Source organism: Molossus molossus, unplaced genomic scaffold (genome assembly GCF_014108415.1).
Source record: "Molossus molossus isolate mMolMol1 unplaced genomic scaffold, mMolMol1.p scaffold_m16_p_16, whole genome shotgun sequence".
Lineage (NCBI taxonomy): Eukaryota > Metazoa > Chordata > Mammalia > Chiroptera > Molossidae > Molossus > Molossus molossus.
Genome location: NW_023425351.1, coordinates 56,600,524 through 56,620,396, shown reverse-complemented (window position 1 = coordinate 56,620,396; position 19,873 = coordinate 56,600,524). Strand labels below are relative to the sequence as shown.

General features: G+C 39.6%; 1 protein-coding gene across 4 annotated transcripts in view; it reads left to right on the top strand.

Annotated features, from left to right (window-relative positions):
* Window positions 1–19,873, top strand: part of TRPS1 (transcriptional repressor GATA binding 1) — a 242,311-nt gene that overhangs the window by 63,251 nt on the left and 159,187 nt on the right. For all 4 annotated transcript variants that reach the window (XM_036263882.1, XM_036263880.1, XM_036263881.1 and 1 more), the window contains one exon: window positions 9,770–10,373. In XM_036263882.1, the coding sequence (XP_036119775.1) occupies window positions 9,770–10,373 (604 nt within the window). The remainder of the gene's footprint in view (window positions 1–9,769; window positions 10,374–19,873) is intronic.

The window sequence follows — 19,873 nt, the reverse complement described above, 5'->3', positions numbered from 1 at the left end:
CATGTTTCATTTTTTCTAAATTTTTTCTTTCTTTCTTTCTTTTTATTTTTTTTATTTTTTTGGTACGTGCCCTTAGCGGGAACCGAACCTGGGACTCTCTGGTCCGCAGGCCGACGCTCCAACCGCTGAGCCAAACCGGCCAGGGCATTTTTTCTAAATATTTTTTATCTGCTTGAAAAGTGTGTGTACTGTCTAATTGCTGAGTGCAGAATTAATATATTTTGAAGTTTGTTAATGTGTTGTTTGAGTCCTCCTATTTTGAAAAATTATTTCTGTTCCTCTTTTAATAAGAAAGGTTTTTCAAAATGTACCACTGTGATACAGTTGGTCATATTTCCCTGTAGTTGTCTATCAATGCTTGTTTTACAGATATATTTATATTTCTCTGAAGAACTGGGTCTTATTATCTGATGACTTTTCTTTCCCTCACACTTTCTGTCTTAACATCTAGGTTGTATGAGATTAATAAAGCTGTCTCAATTTTCCTTCGTTTTTCATTTGCTCTAATAACTCAGTCTATTTTTTTCTTTCAAATTCTCCATAGCCTTATGTTTTGAATATGTATCCTGCAAACAGTTTATAGTTGAATTTTCTTTTTCAATAAGTCTAATAATATCTTTTAAGTGGAAATTTAATCCACAGAGGTTCCTTAAAATTTCTGATATCTGGAAATCTTTTGAAATCCTATTTGTCAGATTTTCCCCATGTATCCTTTCTTACCATTAAAAAAAATAGATTTGAACATTATGGGTGTTATTGATTTTGTTATTCTGTTTTTATTCTCTATAGCTTTGGAAGGCATGTACACATTTCCTGTTCTTCCATTGATTGTCCTTAAAAATTTTCAAGCATGCATGTCAAAGCCCTAACTTAATAACTCCAAACAATTCAAGTACAATCTTAGAACAACTTAATTCTGAACATTTCATCTGCAAACTTCCGTATTAGTTTTGCCCAATAATATTTCAGTCTGTCCCTCTTTAACTGCATAAATTAGGCAGTCCATGATTGTTTAGATTTACTCATATTTCTCTGATTTTTATTTATATGGAAATATCATTGTGCTTATTCTTGGAAGGTGGTTTTGACAGGTAGACAGTACTAGGTTGTCTGTTTTTTTTTCCCCCTCCTTCAAACTTCGAAGAATATTCTTTCCTCTTCTGGTTTCCAATTTTGTGATAAAAAGTCTGCTATGAACCTAATTGTCTTTTCTGAGTTGTCAGTGTGTTATTTTTCTCTAGTTGCTCTAAAGGACTTCTTTACCTTGGCATGTTAATGTTTACTGCAATGTGTCTATGACTGAATTTATCTGTATAGACAGTTGACCCTTGAAAACTATGGGATATGGGGTGCCAGTCTCCTTCACAGTCAAATATAAATATATAATTACAATCAGCCCTTCACATATGAGAGTTCTCAATCTCAGAGTTGACCCTTGAATAACTGAGGTTTGAACTGCATGGGTCAATTAAACTGTGGTCAATCAAACAAAATCTGTGTATGAGTGAACCCACACAGTTGTTCTTAAATCAGCTGTATCCTGTTTAGTCCTGTATCTGTGTATTTCTATCTTTTATCAGTTCCAGAAAATCTGCCATTATTTTCTCAAATATTGATTACTTATCTTCCATTCACTATATTCTTTTGGGGGGTACTCTAGTAAATACATGTTAGAACTGCTTTTGATACTTGCCATCCCTTCCCCTCTCTCTCTCTCTCTCTCTCTTTTTTTTTATTCTCACCTGAGGTCATTTTTTAATTTTTTGTTCAGATAGAGTGGGAGGGAGGGAGGGAGGGAGAGAGAGAGAGAAAGAGAGAGAGAGAGAGAGAGAGAGAGAGAGAGAGAGAAACACCGACATGAAAGGGACACATCGAGTGGCTGCCTCCTGCACGACCCAACTGGGGCCGGGGACAAACTGCAACTGAGGTACATGCCCTTAGCGGGAACCGAACCCGGGTCTCTCTGGACCGCAGGCCGAAGCTCCAACCGCTGAGCCAAACCGGCCAGTGCTCTTCCCCTCTCTTAAGTATTCTGGCTCATGTCTTCAGATTTAACTTCTGATGAATTCATTTGATCTTTGCTAATCTGTTATTTAACCTATCCATATAGTTTAAGTTTCAATAATTATATTTTCAGTTCAAAACTTCTAGTTGCTTCTTTTTGCATATTCAGTTACAGTCTCATATAGCTTGACCAACTAGAAAGTCTAGTTTTCATTCTTTAAACACTTATTATTGTTTTATAATTGAAACCAACTTGAATCTGAAGTTGCCGGGTATCTGAAGCTATTACTGGCATTTTGTCCTGACTTCAGATATAATGTTTATATCCCTGTCCGTATGGAGAATGTTCATGATCATGAACACACACAAGGTTTTTCTTGGGCTATGGGTGTCGTGGAGGTGACACTGCAGTACGTTCCCCTGGACACATTGTGTTTACTTCTGGCAGGAGTCACAGGAAGGCACTACCATGGAACCACGTTAGCCACTTCCAAGGTGTCAGCTTGAGTACAGCTCAGAGTGGGCTCCTGGTCCACGCAGCAGCACTGCGCCCTCAGTGGGACTCCACGTGGGCCCCTGCCCCCCAGTCTGGGTTCAGTTCGCTGTGCTGAATGGGAAGAGAAACGCTTCCGAAATCTCCCTTAATTCACGGAAGTCTAGTGAGGCAGTAAAAAGTGTGTTTTATTTTCAATTGTTTTGTAAAGAGAGAGTCCTCTTGCTGCAGAAACGTAAGTGATAACACTGAAGATTTTGATGAGGAGGATCGCAGCCGATTAGAAAACGGGTCCACTGTTTAATTAATTACTAATAGCAATGCAGTGCGAGATACAAAGTCATGAGTGGAATGTAACAGCTCAGCCATGAGTGTGTGAGATGGGGTGTCGTAAGGAGATAGGAAACGTTAAGGAAACTGACCGAGTTCCCGTGACTGACAGGTGATGTTTGCGGTTCAGCCCAGGTTACCCCTGGTTCTTGGGGAAGTGCCCCTGCCAGTCCACGCCGAGGCTTTTCCACTCACGGCTGTAAATCAGCTCTCCTGCTTCTCGGCTGTACTTACTCTACAGCTACCTGATTCCACATATCGTACAGTTCTCAGCTTATACTACCGTTTAACTACACTGTAAGTCTTGTATATAAAACATTCAGAAGCCTGGACTATTCACAGTAAAAGAGAATTACGGTAAAAGTTTCCCAACCTAACTAATGTGAATAAACATAAATTTAACTACACAGATATTATTGTGATATGGTAAACGTGTCCCTTTATACTGTGTTCAAAATGTGGCATTTGGGGACAATGCTTTGATATTTGATAGCAGGTCAAGTTTTCGACATCCAGGTGACTATTTCTTTTCATGTCCCTGGCAGCGGCCTCCGTTGGCTGGGACTCCTGAAATGGCAATTGTCTAAATCTCAAATATTTCTACAAGAATTCATGAAAAGATTAGAGATAAAGTGCCCAGCAACTTAAAGAATCTAGTATCACAGAAAGTCTGTCAGGTTTTAAGAATAAGTATAAGATTATTTTAATGCACCAAGGCTGAATATTATATTTCCAAATTCTAAGAGTTGATGCATCTGGCTATTCACCTAGCATTCCTTTCTGTCCCTGAGATACTCTGTTCACCTGGTTTTCATTCCACACATTCTACAATGTCAGTAATCTCAAGCGCCACACGTGTAGACCTTTATAACAACGAAGTATATGTTACAGAAATGATTCATTTTACTAGATGTCAGATCTACCGAACTATATCTAAATTAAATCACCTCCATTTACTCCTCTTCTGTGACAATATATAAGTGTCTGATTTCCACAATTACCCAAGAATATCTTTCAATGTCTAATTGATTGGCATTTCTGATATATTCAGTTACTTTGATATCCATTTCATCACTGAAGAAGAAAAACTATGGTTAAAACAGCTGAAAGTGAAATACAATCACTTGGTGAAGGAGAGCATTTCCAGCGATGGTGTTAACATTTGACAGAGAACAAGAAAACGCCACTCAGAGCCGACTCCCAATGAACTGTGGGCTGGTTTACTGTGAAAATGGAAATAAAGAAATAAAGAGCAGCATCTTTTAGCTGACTTTTTTTTTTTAGAATCTAGGAAACCTCAGCCCTTTATGAATTATAAAAATACTTTTAATCTCTGCTAATGAATGAAATGCTACTACCAGGATAAAAGGCCACTCTGCATTAAAATGTGAATGGATCTGAAATGAATGCTTTTTATAGCCCATGAAAATTCTATCCAGTAGGATAAGGAATAAAACATCTCTTCTCACAGAAATTGTGTCACTTGAATTAAGTACAATTTGGCCTTTTTTAAGGCAGCTTGATGTAGTTTTCTCTGGATGCAAAGATGATGGAGCTCTTTTATCAAAGTCTCCTTGATCCATGTCCTCATTGTCTAAAATACTGCATGGGACATAATGAATGAGATTTTTTTTTTTATATTCCAAGTATTGCATGGAGCATACTTACACTAAAATAATTTTTTACTTATTATCTGAAATTCAGATTTAACTGGATGTCCTGTGTTTTGTATGGCAACCCTATGCTAGGGGGACCTATGAAATAACATCTCTTTTTCTAGGATAGAGGAAAGTGTTTGCTGTTGAGTCGGAAGGAGAGTACAGAATTTAAATTAATGCATAACACTTATTTATAGTGTTTTTAAATTAGTTTGGCTTAATGTAAGCAGAAGTTCAAGGAGTTTGTAAATAATAGTTTATTCAGAGGATCACTCAAAATACCATCAGCAAAATATCTATGCACTGCTTACTTTTCTCTGCTACTTTATGGCTCTACATTATTAAACCCAGCCTCCTGAACTCTTCTAGAGCTGTGGTAGTTTGTGGGGTTCAGTGCGAGTCACCCCAAAATATGCTTCTGTGGTATGTGGATTGTTTTGAGCTAAGGGCAATGGTAGCTACAGACTCAGGAGAAACTTCTATCCTTCCCTCCACTACCTGGAACAACTTGCATTAGGGGCCTTGCCCATATGGGAGATTATCAGAGAGGACCTCTTTGATCTATTGGTAGGGCAGGACAAACTTCTAGTCATAGACATCTGTTCTTATTAATCTGCAGTGACCCTTTGAAGCCCCCAAGGCAACTTAGCTCATCCCTAGCTCAGAATGTCTTAAGCATACATGTTCCCTTTCTGTCTCTGAACCTCTCATACGTGTGGGGTTTCTGACTCTCATGGACGCGGGTTCCCATACATATGTATGCATTACATTTTGTTATTTTCTCTTCCTAACCTTTCTCATGTCTATTTTATTATTAGACCAGCCAAAAGAACCTTGAGGATAAAGTTTCTCCTCCCCCACAGGTTTTATTCCTTTGGTTATTAAACAGATATTAACTGACTGACTAGATGTTCTGGGTGGGGTTGGGCGTGCCCTTTGATCTTGATCTTAATCTTAAGGCAATGATAATATAACTGCAAAGTAAGCTGTACACAGGATTTTAATAAAAGGCAACATGGAACAAATCCTCAGAGGAAGGCAGTTTCAGAGTAGCACAGAGGATTGCTAGGTTCCTCTTGGGCTGAGTCATTTGGCAAGTCTGTGGATGAGAAGGTGGTTAACATGGGTCTTGAGAAATAGAGGGAAAATTCCTTGAACCTTTCTGAGGTTTTCATATGAATGCTAATAAAATGAAATGCATTTAATAGGTTAGAAGAGAGTCCAAACTAATAAAGTCTCACAGTGACTAAACTTTTATTCTTGAGTAATGCTTCTTAGACTAGGGATCAGAATCATCTATTTTTATTCTTTGGGACATGGCATAATGTGGAAGGTCTTCTCAGTTATTATTGAGGGAATGACACACGTCCTGGAAGATGCCCAAGTCTCAACCAATTCCTGAATGAGCTAGTTACATTGCATCTAGTAGCAAAAAGCATACATGAAAGAGTAATCCTAGAACAGGAGTTAAGATACTGGGTCATGTCCTCCATATAATTTCATGTGAATTGACTCATCTGTGTTTCAGGTTCATTAAGTAGAGGTGAAAATATGTCCTTTGTGTGATTGTTGTGGGTTAATATATATAAATGGCCTGGTACTAAAGAAAATGGAACGATGACCCCCAAACAATGGCATAATTACTGTTTGGGGATTATGCTTGGCAATGTCACGTCTGTAGTTTTAACTTACAAAGCTGTTAGGGTTCACTGTCAGAGGTAGGTAATATTGTATGTACTTTCAGAGAAAATGATAGGGCCCATCATAAACAATGCAATTGCGAACGTTCTCTCAAGTGCCAAGTATATAGACCGAGGGTTCATTCCTAAATAACCGATACCCATCTCGAAGTTATTTCTGACCATGGCTTCAAGATCCTTGCTATTTAAGGTATAGTCTGGGGACCAACAGCACAGCATCATCTGGGACCTTACAAGAAATACAGCATATTGGGTCCCCTCCCCTCCAGACTTCCAGAAGGAGAATCTGAATGTTAGCAAGATTCCCAGGTGATTCCTATGCAAGTTAGAATCTGAGAAGTATTGCTATAGATATTAGCATAGGTTATGCTAAGCAATACATATGCCAAGTTTGAAAAGTTTATATTGCTCCAAGCTTTTGAAGAAATGTTTGTCTTTTAACTCTAGTTTTTGTCATTTATTTAGGGAGAAAGATACTATGGGGAGAAAGTAGTCCTTCAGGTCTTCAAATTTCTAAGTTGCAAATTGCCTTTTCTGCTTCATCCAAGTGGTGTTCAAAGGACTGAGAGATTGAGCAGTTTAGCAGTTTACTGCTTAATTAATAAAGTTTCCTCTCTTTTCATGAACAGTAGTCACATCCAGCTTTATAAGATTCTGAATAAGAAAGATAGTAAGGGCATTTCCTGTATAAACTAAAGTCATGGGACTTGGGGGATGTTTTTATGAGGGTGTTTGTTGAGTTGTTAGAACCGTGATCTGTCTACTAAGGTAGATCCTGGTCTCTGCATTGGTGCCACCTGGGGACCTTGTTAAACATTCAGATTCTCTGGTTACGCCCAGGAGACTCTGATTCGGCAACATAGAGGCCTTGGATATGTATTGCTAAGACGCTCCTTAAGTTGTAGTGTTGCGCCTAGCCTGTTTTGCAAATCATTTCTGTAATCAATCTCTTTTCTATCGGAAGACCTTTTTCATCCTCTCCTGTTTTCAATTATTATTATTTTTTTATCCTCACCCGAGGACATTTTTCCCTTTTTTATTCAGATAAGTGGGAGGGAGAGAGAGAGAGAAACATTGAAGTGAAAGGGACACATCGAGTGGCTGCCACCCGCACAACCCATCCAGGGCCGGGGACAAACTGCAACTGAGGTACATGCCCTTAGCGGGAACCGAACCCAGGTCTCTCTGGACCGCAGGCCGGCGCTCCAACCGCTGAGCCAATCCGGCCAGGGCCCTGTTTTCATATTTTGTTCTTCATGTTTCATGTCTTGGTTTTCCATATTAAAACTTGAGGCAGCAGAGGATAGCAGGATAGGACACTGATCTGGAACGTAGAAACCCTGTATTCTTGACTTGATGTAGACTCAATGGGCAAGTCACAGTTTTTCCATTTTACTGTCTGTAAAATGGGCTTTATACTTCAGTGGAACGTGAGATTATATATAAACGGGAGTGCCTTGAACTCTTCAAAAGAAAAGGTGTGTGAGTTGAGCTTGTCATTACCACCTTATTTTAATATCCTTCCTGTTAAAAATGTGTTTTCCTTTTCAACATAAAACCCAGTTCTTACTGAAAACTTACCTCTGTAGTTTTTGTTTCCTCTGCGCTTTGTACCCAGTCCCCTCCGTTGTCTGCATGCTGACCCTTCTCCAGCACCTGAATCATGGAAGGTTTCCCTAGGGCGGTTGGATCAAGAGCTCCTCTGGGGGGCAGATGACAGCAGCTCTTGTTGAGACCTGTCAGGAGTCAGGGAGTTGTTCATTGGGAGAGGAACTTGAAACTAGAAAACCTAGAAGCCCCAGATACCGTTTCTCAGAGTGTGATACTTTGAGACGGATTGATTGCCTGGGCAGGGGCCCAGGGCCTTGTATCTTTAGGAGAAAGTACCAATCGAATAATGGCTAAGTGTTGGATACGTTTATTTTTTATTATTTGGTGAAGGGATGGATGGCTCAGGATCTTTCTAGATTGCATAATAAATAGATATGGAGGACACATAATCTTAAATATTAGCTATATTACCAGATATAATGGCTCTAAACCACCTTAATGAACACACTCAGAAGATATTCCTACCTCCCCAGATTTTAATAAAACAGGTAATATCCTTTCTATCTTTGTTATTTAGAATATTAAGATTCTAAATAGTGTGACTACTATTAATGAAAAGAGAATAAAGCTTTACAATTAAGCAGTAAACTGCTAAACTCTCAGTCTTCCAGGCCAAGGACAATGTGTCTTGTATTCACCAATGTGTACGCAGTACCTGGCAAGGTAATACTGTGACGATTAGCTACAATGACATACATGAGTACATATTTTGCAGTGGCTTAAGATAATAACTCTTAACACTCATTTTGTTACTTTATTTTCAGATGGTGACTGCTAGCATTCTATGGTAGGGGTGTCCCACACGTGTTTCCGAGAGCCCCGTGAGCCTTCCAGTTAAAGAGAGGGTGCCTCGTTCCAAGTCGTTGGGCACCTTTCCCGTGGGCCTTTGAGGAGACAGTGCCTGTTCCTTTTTGTTCATCACACATTTGTCTTATTTTAACAGTTACTGTTCTGTCTTTAACTGCAGAATATGCTATAAAATTTAACAATATGATCTAGTTCTGCACCTTTTAGAAGAAAACACATACACACACACACACAGATTCACGCACAGTCTTTTTTTTTTTTATCCTCATCTGAGAACATTTTTCCATTTTTTGTTCAGACAGAGTGGGAGGGGGAGAGAGAGAGAAACATCGACGTGAAAGGGACACATCAAGTGGTTGCCACCCGCACAACCCAACCAGGGCCGGGGACAAACTGCAACTGAGGTACATGCCCTTAGTGGGAACCGAACCCGGGACTCTCTGGACTGCAGGCTGATGCTCTAACCGCTGAGCCAAACCGGCCAGGGCGACACACACTCTTCTAATGAATTACCTGTATGGCTTGCTTAACACCCAGCAGGCACTCAATTTGTTTAGGAAAATCTTGAGCTTCTAATACACCTTATTTACTAGGTTATGTAAATCAGTCAACCATATTTCACTGACTAAATGGATTTAAATTTTATGGTAGAAAAGAACATGATAATTAGGTAGAATTTATTTTAATATATAAAAGCTGTACAGAGCACTTCAGCCTCAGAGATGAGTGTCTATTTTAGTGAAAAAAACAAATCTCAACTAAGTTTCAAGAAACAAAGTGAAAAGAACACTGATTAAATAAAACAGGTGTAAAAAAATATATATGAATATCTGCTTAAACAATACGAAATTGGTTGTCCAGCCACAGTGAAATGAACAGAGCAGGTCACGCCACAGTAAAGGAAGCCAACCAGTTTTAAACAAGAACTGACTGGAGTGTGTGCACATCAGTGTGCGTGTATACCTGTTACTGCTAATATGACAAGTGGGACTGTCCCATCCTTTAGATAGCACTGAAAATGCCAGTTAGTCACCTCCCAGTGCCTGGATGTGCAGAGTGTCGCCGTGTGTTCTCCCTGTCACCTCCGTGAGCGAGGACTCGTGTGCAGAGTGGTGTGGCCGAGGCCTTGAGAATGTCCATCCCATGACTGTTTTCTCCTTCCCCAGGAGAGCGCACAGCTGCTACAAGTGCCGCCAGTGCAGCTTCACGGCGCCCGAGACGCAGTCACTACTGGAACACTTCAACACCGTCCACTGCCAGGAGCAGGACAGCAGCCCCGCCAACGGCGAGGAGGACGGGCAGGCCGTGTCCGCCATCAAGGAGGAGCCCAAAATTGACCTCAAGGTCTACAGTCTGCTCAGTCCGGACTCTAAGCTGGGAGAGCCGGTGCCCGAGGGCGCGGTGAAGCGGGAGAAGCTGGAGGAGAAGGAGGGGCTGAAAGAGAAAGCCTGGACGGAGAGTCCGAGTGACGACCTTCGCGGCCTGCCCTGGAGAGGGGCGGACGTCCTCCGGGGCAGTCCGTCCTTCACCCAGGCCAGCCTGGGGCTCCTGGCGCCCGTGCCCGGCGCCCAGGAGCAGGCGAAGACGCTGCGGGACAGCCCCAATGTGGAAGCTGCCCACCTGGCGCGCCCCATGTACGGCCTGGCGGTGGAGACCAAGGCGTTCCTGCAGGGGGTGCCGGCCGGCGGAGAGAAGTCGGGGGCCATCGCCCCGCAGTATCCCGCGTCCGCGGAGAGCAAGTCCAAGGATGAATCCCAGTCCCTGTTACGGGTAGGAAGGTTTAATTTTTACATGATTCCTATATCTTGAAGGGGAAACGGGGGAACGCACATCCTCTAGATTGATGACCATGACTCTCCGAGGGGAACGATCCGTGCCAGTCGGGGATTTACACGGACGGGGCGGAGTGGCAGAGAGTAGCTCACGGGAGTGCTGTCCTGCCCGCGGACCTGGGCCGGTGGTGGGCAGTCACTGGTCTGTCACTGCTCCGAGCTCAGATGAATGTCGGTTAGTCATTCCTGGGGGTTATGCGAAACAGCCAGGCGGCGTTGGGAGAAGGGGGGTTCACAATCCCAGAAGGATACACATCTGGGAATTAAAATAACCAAATGACTTACCTTCTAAGGTGGTATGACACAGTGTATGGTGAATAGAAAACTTAGCGGAGACTTAAATCACTAAGAGTGCAAAGCCCTCGGGGAGATGTTCCTAGGGAAATGGGGTGTTTTTTCAAACTCCCAGTCTAATCATCTACAAGTGACAATGCTTGTTGTTTAGTTGCCAAGAAAAGGGGAAAATGAGATAGCTGTAAGTGTGGATGGCGTGGAAACATTCAAGAAGTGAACCTTGCACTTCACATCATGGGGCTTTTGGGGGAGAAAGACGGAGTTCCATGTGGGAAACAACACAGAACCTCTGCATGAGATCTCCGATCGTCCTCTTCATGTAGGCTCCGCACTTGTCAGAAAGTATTTTAGGTTTTGAAAATCCATGGGCTCCCAATAAGCCAGGCCTGCTTTTTGCCTGAGGCATCACCACTTCAACATGTCACCCTGACTCGGAGAAAGTTTTGAGTCTGGATGATTTCGAAGCTTCGTGCATCTAAGTAAGGTAGGATCAGAAACCACTAACCATAACCAGAGAGCGGTTAGGAAATAGAGTTCAGCCACCTGGTGCTTTGAGCGGCGAGTTAGAGAACAGAGTTCTCTCTGGATGTATTCTGGGGAGAAAAATGGCTCTTTCCCATGCCTGCCTGGCTGCTGTGCTCTCATTTCCTGCGGCTTCTCTGAAGCCTGTCTGTGCTGCTCAGGTATTCTCCAGCGAAGCTGGGAAACAGCCCTTCGAGGTGCACAGTTAATTATAAAAGCTGTTACCTTTCCTGTCTGCAGTCCTGCCCTGGAGCTAAGACTGCAGAGAAGTGATGCCCTCATACACCGAGAAACAAAGAATCCTACAGGGAAAAAGCCAGTATGTTATAAGGCACTTTGGAAAGAAGAAAAATAGTTCCTGTGCCCTTCAAGAGGGTGTTCAGTTCAGGGAGCTTCTTTTAGATAAATATACAGGGAGCTGCATTTTTGTCATTGTAAATGCTGGTTATTTTCTAGCGTGTCAGGACTCTTCTGGTCTCAAGTGGCTCTTTTGGTTTCTGGTTTTAAGGCAGGAATGACGTGTCTCAGGTTTTTAAATTTCATACTGCATCTTGAGAGTGTGGTGTAAATGGGCCTTAAATCTCCATCACCAGGGCTCCCCATCCTTGTTTTGTCCTCTTAAAATTATTTTCATCTGTGACAGCTTCATTGGCCACCAAATTGTTTGCCTGTTGTAGACTGTTTCTGGAATAGTCCCTTTTCTGCCCCCATTGGTGCACAGCAAGAATTTGTGATGAGGAATCGTGTATTGCGCACTGAAGTCTAAAACCTGAGCATGGTAGTTGACTTCTTTGAGCAAGCTGAAGACGATGATCCTTTTCTAAAAAATTGTTTTTCTCAATTCCTCCACTTCCTTAATTCCCTGACTTCAAGCTGGTGTTGCATCATTTCAACTGTTTTTTTCAGTTCCTCCACGTTAGCTGCTGAGTAGGAAGTCTTCACCGAGAGACTTAACGTGTTCTACAGTGAGTAATCAAATTCCTGATCATAGGACGTGTGATCCCGACAGGCTGTCCTCTGCTACCGTATGAGAGCTGATGCAATTAAAAATACATATGATACATACACATTTTAAACAGTATTGGATCTTTTTTGGTGTGTGATTTTAGTAAAATTTGAATTTTTAAAGTTTGCATTTCCTTTGTCTTTGAGTACTGCCTTTGGAAATCACCAGTTTTACTGGATATTAGAATAGGACGTGTAATTTAATTTGTTGTTAAATATTTAGTGTATTAACTAAATGACAATTTTTCATGTACACATATCTTAGCCGATACACTCTTTATGACACCTAAGAGAATGAAAAAGTAGCACTCATTCTGATTGTGAATTTGACAAGAATTTTCCTCTGGTGGTACAAATTGGTATCGCTAAGTAAGTTGTCATATCAAATACGTGCTTCTCAGTCCGTTCCTCTGCCATCAGATGGGGAAAACCCAGCAGAATATCAGCCTCATATTTACCAAATGCAAAAATGATGGACTTCGATTTTGTAATTGTAGAAGTCTAGTGAGTAGTGAGGGTGTCCTGTGAAAATTTATAAATACACAGTTGCAACATGCAGAACTAATTTTCACATTTTCAATGAAAATACAGTGGTCTGTGTAAATATAGACCCTAGAATGTAATATTCATATTTGAGTTTAAATGGTAGCCTGGAACTTGAAATTACCTTGCTGTTCGTATGCCATTTAGAAATAATTAGCAATTGAACAAATGGAAAATAGGTTTCAAAAGTGATTTTTAAAATCTAAATAGGGCATACAGCATAGCATTAGAACAAATATATTTGTAAATACATTTGTACATACAAGTTCTGTTACTCAAAGTAAAAACTTGACTATCATTTTTACAGAGTGATATCAAGAATATGGGAAGTTGACCTAGCAGCAAATATGAATGTAAAATATTTCAACAGTGGTAAATATTTGAGCCATTTTTGAAGAGTAGGCCGAATGAGTTAGTGTCATGCCACAAAGCACATGATATGATTCTGTTGTGTTCAGAATACTGGTCCCTCTGATACATATTTTTAACTGGTTTTAGTGATGAAATTTTGCTGCACTCAAAGTGAGGAAGGAAATATAAGAATCACATACAAGAGCTCAAGTTTCAAAATATTCTCAGTTTTTTAATTTCTTTTCTTTTTGTACATGGCAGTGTTTGGCTTTTAGTTTTGTGTTCAATAGCGGTTCATTGATGCGTATTTTCAGTGAATGAATGTATATGTTTTCTCTTTGTAAGTAGTATGGACTTGATCTTATCATAAACAATTTTAAAACTGAGTATGTGAGCTGTGTTGGTTATTGTACTTTGTGTGGCAGGGACACCTTAACCTAAGCTGTATCTTGTGAATTGCTCTATGAAAATTAGGGTTTCTTGTGTATCAGTTACACAACAGCTCTACAAAATCATTGGCGTCTTTGTGTATGTGTGTGAATAGAAAGAAATATTAAAGCCCATGGACGTTTAGCTATAAAGAGCCTATGTTTAAATGAAACTTTTAATTGCTACTCTTAAAACCTCAAGAATAGAGCATATAAAACATGAAAGCCCCTGGAAATTTTTTGAAAATGCAGTGTTTTCACTTAAACTTATAATTTGTCTCTGTGAAGAGGTTCACATATTTAATATTGCCTGTGCTAAAAGCAAAAGTTAATTGGCTTTATGTGTTCAATTAGACGCTTCTTTCTCATTTTAAGCTAAACATTGCAGTATACTCAGAGCTCAATACAGTTCTGTGTCCTTTTCTGACCAGTTTCTTCTATCGTGTATATTTACACAAAGGTATTTATTTATTTACTTAGTGGATTGACTCTTATTCAGATACAACTGTAGTTATCTTATTATTTCCTGGATAAGAAATTCTAGGCTTCATTCTTGGAACTGACTTTTTAGATTGGATTTTATAACATAGCAAATGTTGTCTTTTAACTGATCACCACATTAATAGGATTAATATCTGTCATATTTCACAAATATTTTGTTAGTATCAAACGCATTTTTTATTTGTTAATGAAACAAAAAATATTATTAAGACTAGATGGTAAATACATAGTTTATGTGGTTAACGGCAAATCAACATTCAGCTAAACTTCATGTCATTTGTCAGAACCGAATGTTACAGCTAATCCATAGGCCCCGATTCTTCCACAGGTTCAAGCACCATACTTACCAGCGCACTTCTTTCATGCATCTAGGGGGGAAGATAAATCTCTTTGAACTGATTTTAGTTTCCAGTGCACATTTATTTAGGGAAGTGTGTCCGGTTTAGGATGCACGTTTTTCACTACTTGGTTTTGGCAGAGATGCCCAGCCATGGGCTGTGGGCATTGAGTTCCCAGTTCTGGGAGATGAGTTCCAAGTTGAGCCACCGGCTGTCAAAGGAAGGGCGTCCAGGAATCTCCGCTCACCGCCCCAGAGGATCGTGTGCCTGCGGCGCTCACAGCACTGCTGTGCAGCTTGGCTAATTAATGTTTGTCAGGCCATTTGAGATCGTCAGATGCAGGGTTCCAGATAAGTGCAAAGTAGTATGATTATTTGTTCATTTTGTAAATGTGATACCAGGACAGTACAAAGCAGATGTTATTTCCCCTTTTCTTCACCGGCGTTAAATTTATAGTTTAAAGATTGTTGATACCGGACAGTCCATTGAGATGCAAAAATGTTCTTTTGGGGACAGTCCATTGGCAGCCACACAGACGTTCAAACAAGCGACAGCATTGAATGCTTTTACAACCGCTGACAGGAGATCGCAGGGACTTTTTTTAACTAAAGATGGTCTCAAGTGAAAAGTCTGATATTTATTGTTTGGCTTCATGTTTAATGGAAATGAACGCAGCCTTCCAGTTATCATATAAGTGTTACTGACTTATTCTCACGTTTACGTACATAACTGGTTTCCTAACACTATTTGAATTTCTTACATAAGTATACAAAAGAGAACATCCTGTACCAGGAGAAATGGGGAGTATACATCTTTCTGTCCATTGCTTATGAAACAGTAGTTTTTAGGCCATGTTGGTGAAGTTTCTCTTTAGGTAGCCATTGACATTTGATTTGCCCAAAAGTAAAATGTTAAACACCATTCACTCTCTCCAGAGTTTAATAATCCTTGTACCTCTGTGCTTCTGCCCTGTATAAACGCGTTTCTGTTGTCACCTATTGGAAAAGGGTACAATGGAATTGCAAATATATTATAGATTTACTTTAAAAATGCAATCCATCCATTGAATTAGTTATATGTAATAATGAACATGATCCTTGAAATGGTTTTTACTAACTAAAATCTAGGTAGCTTGTTTTTTTTTTTAATTGGTTATTTATTTTTTATATTGGTATACCACTTTCGACAGATCACAACTAAAACTAATTTGACACATCTGTGTTTGCTTTTATTGGTTTGGCCAACAGGATTTCCTATCATTCTAATTTCTTGTAAGTAAGCTCCATCGGCTCAAGTATTTTTTTTAAAGAATCCCCCTCCCTTTTTGTAACCTTTTCCGTGAGGTCCGTCATGGTTCTGCAGGCCCAGCCTCCAAGGCAAGGGAAGTAAACGTATCTTGGCGTGAACTGGGCTGGACATTTGTAGTCTCTGTGAAATGGGATCCTTCAGCACAGTATCTGTTAATTATTTCCTGTATAACTATCTTTGCTTGACTTCCTTTTTTCACAGACTGCATGAGTCAGGAGATAATACCGGGGCCCCAAAAGGAACCCATTGTTGAGCATTCTTAAACGTTGGAAGTAAAGAGTTATATAGAAGGTGGTGCACGTTTCAGAAGCACAGATGCAGACTGATTCAGCAGTGTGTCAGCCATGAGCTACACAGCCTTGATGCAAATCTAGTATTTTCTGGCAAAGGCCAGTGTGATGAATGGATTTAACAGAACTGTTGATCCCCTAAAATGCCAGGAAATTTTTTTGTCTTGGAATTTGATATTTTTTTTTATTTGCACCCACCAAAAAAGGAAATACTGTTTCCATTGTCATATTCTTTTATTCTCCCTCCCCTTTGACTCTGTTAGAGAACTTTCATTAAGTAATTACAGAAAGGGCATCGATGACGAGAATGGTCTAACAGTTAGCTCAACGAAGCTTGTCAAGCAGGATACTGCTGAATCTAGTTGGGTTATTAGTTTAAGGAGATGTAAAAAGTTTCAGTGAAGGGGGAGATTGGGGGGAGGGTGTCTGGGGGGGAAAGAGACACAACTGTAACAAAAATCAATTACTTAAAAAATAAATAAACACATTTTTTTTAAAAGAGATTCAGTGAAGTTTCAGGAACTTGCTTCCTTTCGACAAAGCAACATTCTCATTTTATACGTGTTTACAATTAGCTATAATTTATAAATAAAATAGAACCTGGAATATGACTTTATTTTGAAAAATATCCACAATACTTTATATTTTGGCATAGTTTTTTGTTGTTGTTCGTGATAAAGGGTAAGGGAAAGGAATCTTTTGGTTTTGAAGTACAGGACGTTTGTTATGTGATGAATTGAGTATTTGATATCATTACTCATGTCAGATTGATCAGGTAGCTCTCACACATAATTTTACTTGTTAACTTGCCTCTTAGAAAAGATGGTTTCTCAACTGAGGAGAGTTAATTTGGGCACATAATTATGGAAAGGATGAATCATTTCATACCTTGGAAATTTGCCTATCTGCAGCATCATCATTAACTAGAAAAAAGCTAAGGATATATAGATACATTTTTAAAAGGCAAAATACACTTATAATTTTACTAAAATTAAAAAAGATAACTAGTGATTATGAGTCAAACTTTTATGAGAATTTAGATACAAATAGACATATTTTTTTTAGTTGTTTTTTTTTTTAATCCTCACTCGAGGACATTTTTGCATTTATCTTCAGATAGAGCAGGAGGGAAAGAAGGAGGAAAAGAGAGAGAGAGAGAGAAACATCGATGTGAGGGAGACACATCGATTGGCTGCCACTCATACGACCCCAACCAGGTCAGAGACAATCGCAACCGAGGTACATGTTCTTAGCGGGAACCGAACCTGGGACTCTCTGGTCCTCAATGCTCTAACCGCTGTGCTGTTGTCTAATTTATCCTATATACGTATGCAAATATTATTTTATTTAGGTATAGGATCATGTGACTCACTCTTTTTAATCTTTTCTCATTTACAGTGTACTGTGGATGTATTTGCCCGTATGTTTTAGTGGCTCCACATTATACCACGAAATATCTGTAGCATAATATGGTCAACAAATCCACTTTTGATGAACACTTAAACATCTTCCCATTTCTAGTTATAAAGAAAACTTGGATGAATCTCATTGTATTATTTTAATTTTTTATCATTTCCTTAGAATAATTTCAGTTATTTAAATGAGGAAATTCATGACTGATAACAAGTGGTGTTCAGTGTCCAAGCCGCTGTCATCTAAAAGGGTCATTTTAAGATATTAATAAATTGGCTCATAAATAATGCTGAAAGAATTAGATCCTAGAATATTTAATTAAGGCTTAACTGTTAAACTATAAATGGCCGTATTTAATGATGAATGCAGATAGTGAAAGAAAAAGCAAATAATAATTTGTAAGAGCTATTTTTTATCATGTATATGGATTATGGTATGAGATGCTTACTTTATATTGTCATGTGCAGCATAGTTCATTTTGTAGAGACATTTATTTCCCAGCCGGACCCATTTCCCTAAGCAGAGTTGAGTCATGTGTCCTAAGTGAAAGCAATCAGCTCAGCTATTCTTGCCCTTTTTTAGGGGACCTATTTCTCTTTTTTCTTGTGTTTATTTTGCCTCCATCATAGACAGTGTTCTTGCTAACCTTCACAAATTCTCAAACTAGTTTGAAAATGTTTACTTACCTCCCTTGGATGTGTGCTGGATCTGGTGGAAAACGGTGTGGACTTTGTGGGAGTACAAGAGGAAATAACTTTTTTTTGAAATTTTAAATTGAAGGATCTTTATTTTTATTTGTTGCTGAGATATGTATTTTGATTCCATTGAAAAGTATTTTTCACCCTGGCCGGTTTGGCTCAGCGGTTAGAGCGTCGGCCTGCGGTCCTGAGAGACCTGGGTTCGGTTCCCACTAAGGGCATGTACCTCAGTTGCAGTTTGTCCCCGGCCCTGGTTGGTCGTGCGGGTGGCAGCCACTCGATGTGTCCCTTCGCGTCGATGTTTCTCTCTCTCTCTCCCTTCCTCTCTCTCCCTCCCACTCTATCTGTACAATAAATGGAAAAATATCCTCGGGTGAGGATAAAAAAAAAAAAGAAAAAAGAAAAGTATTTTTCTTCCAAAGGATTTTCAGAATGTCAGAATATTCTTAACCATTCAAGTATTAAAAGGACCAAGAAAGAATACTTTTTCAGTTAACATGGAATGTGTGCTCGTTTCAAGATAGAGAAATACAGTCTCAGGCCATTCTTAACCAATTAATCACATTTATGAAAACCTCTTATGATGTCAATTATATATGCAAGTTTTAAGTCAGGCTTCTATATATGGGAATCTAGACATTTCCAAATATTACATTTGATAGAGCTATTCATTTTACTCAAAAATAATTATTTGCTTTAAAAGAAAAAAAAGATCTCAGTATAGAACTTTTAAATTTCTTTCCTAGTACATACATTAAACATTGAAAATGCTTTCATTTACTTAATGATGTTCTAGAAGCACATACGCTTTGCAAAGCTTGGTGCAAGTAGGGCGAAGCTGGCCGTGTTTTAGGAGATAGAAACGTTTGGTCTGTCTCATTCTTCGTAATGTCAGGAATTTACAACCTAAGATTTTCTTGATAATTCAGGAAAATCCATCTAAGTTGCCTGCATTAAATAACTACTTCAAAGAAAGTGGGAGATTTTTAAAATATGGATTGTCTAGATGAGCATTCTACAAATTAGCCAGTAAAATGCCTCTCAAAACGTTATGCTATTTTTACATATAAGTATGTAAAACATAGGATGGTTTTTAAAATAGAAATTGAGAGCTTGCTTTGAATTCATAATATGATTTAAAAATTTCTGAAGAGTCCAAATATATTCTAATTATACTTTTTTCCTCAAGTTTTTTTTTTTTTTTTTATCCTCACCCAAGGACATTTTTGCATTTATCTTCAGATAGAGCTGGAAGGAGAGAGGAAGGGAGAGAGAGAGAAACATCGATGTGAAAGAGACACATCGAGTGGCTGCCACCCACACGACCCCAACCAGGGCCAGGGACAAACTGCAACCAAGGTACGTGCCCTTAGCGGGAACTGAACCTGGGACTCTCTGGTCCACAGACCAACGTGCTAACCGCTGAGCCAAACTGGCCAGGGCTATTCTAATTATTCTTGAGTAGCATGCCCAGCCCTGTGAGGTTTCTGTGGGGTTGGGAGGTGGGTGTGTTCCACCTTTAATATACTCTCTCTGGTTCAGGCTTGACTAGGTTTTATTTTCCGGTAAAAATATATTTCATGTTTTCTTTTACTCTTCCCTTGTGGTGTAGTGGAAAAGGGGTACTGGATTGGAGGAAAGGAGTCTTTGTGTTCTAGACTCATTTTGTGACTAACTACCCATGTGACGTTGGGTGAGTCACTCCATCCTTAGACACTGTTTCCTTCTTTGGAAAATTCTAGAGAGA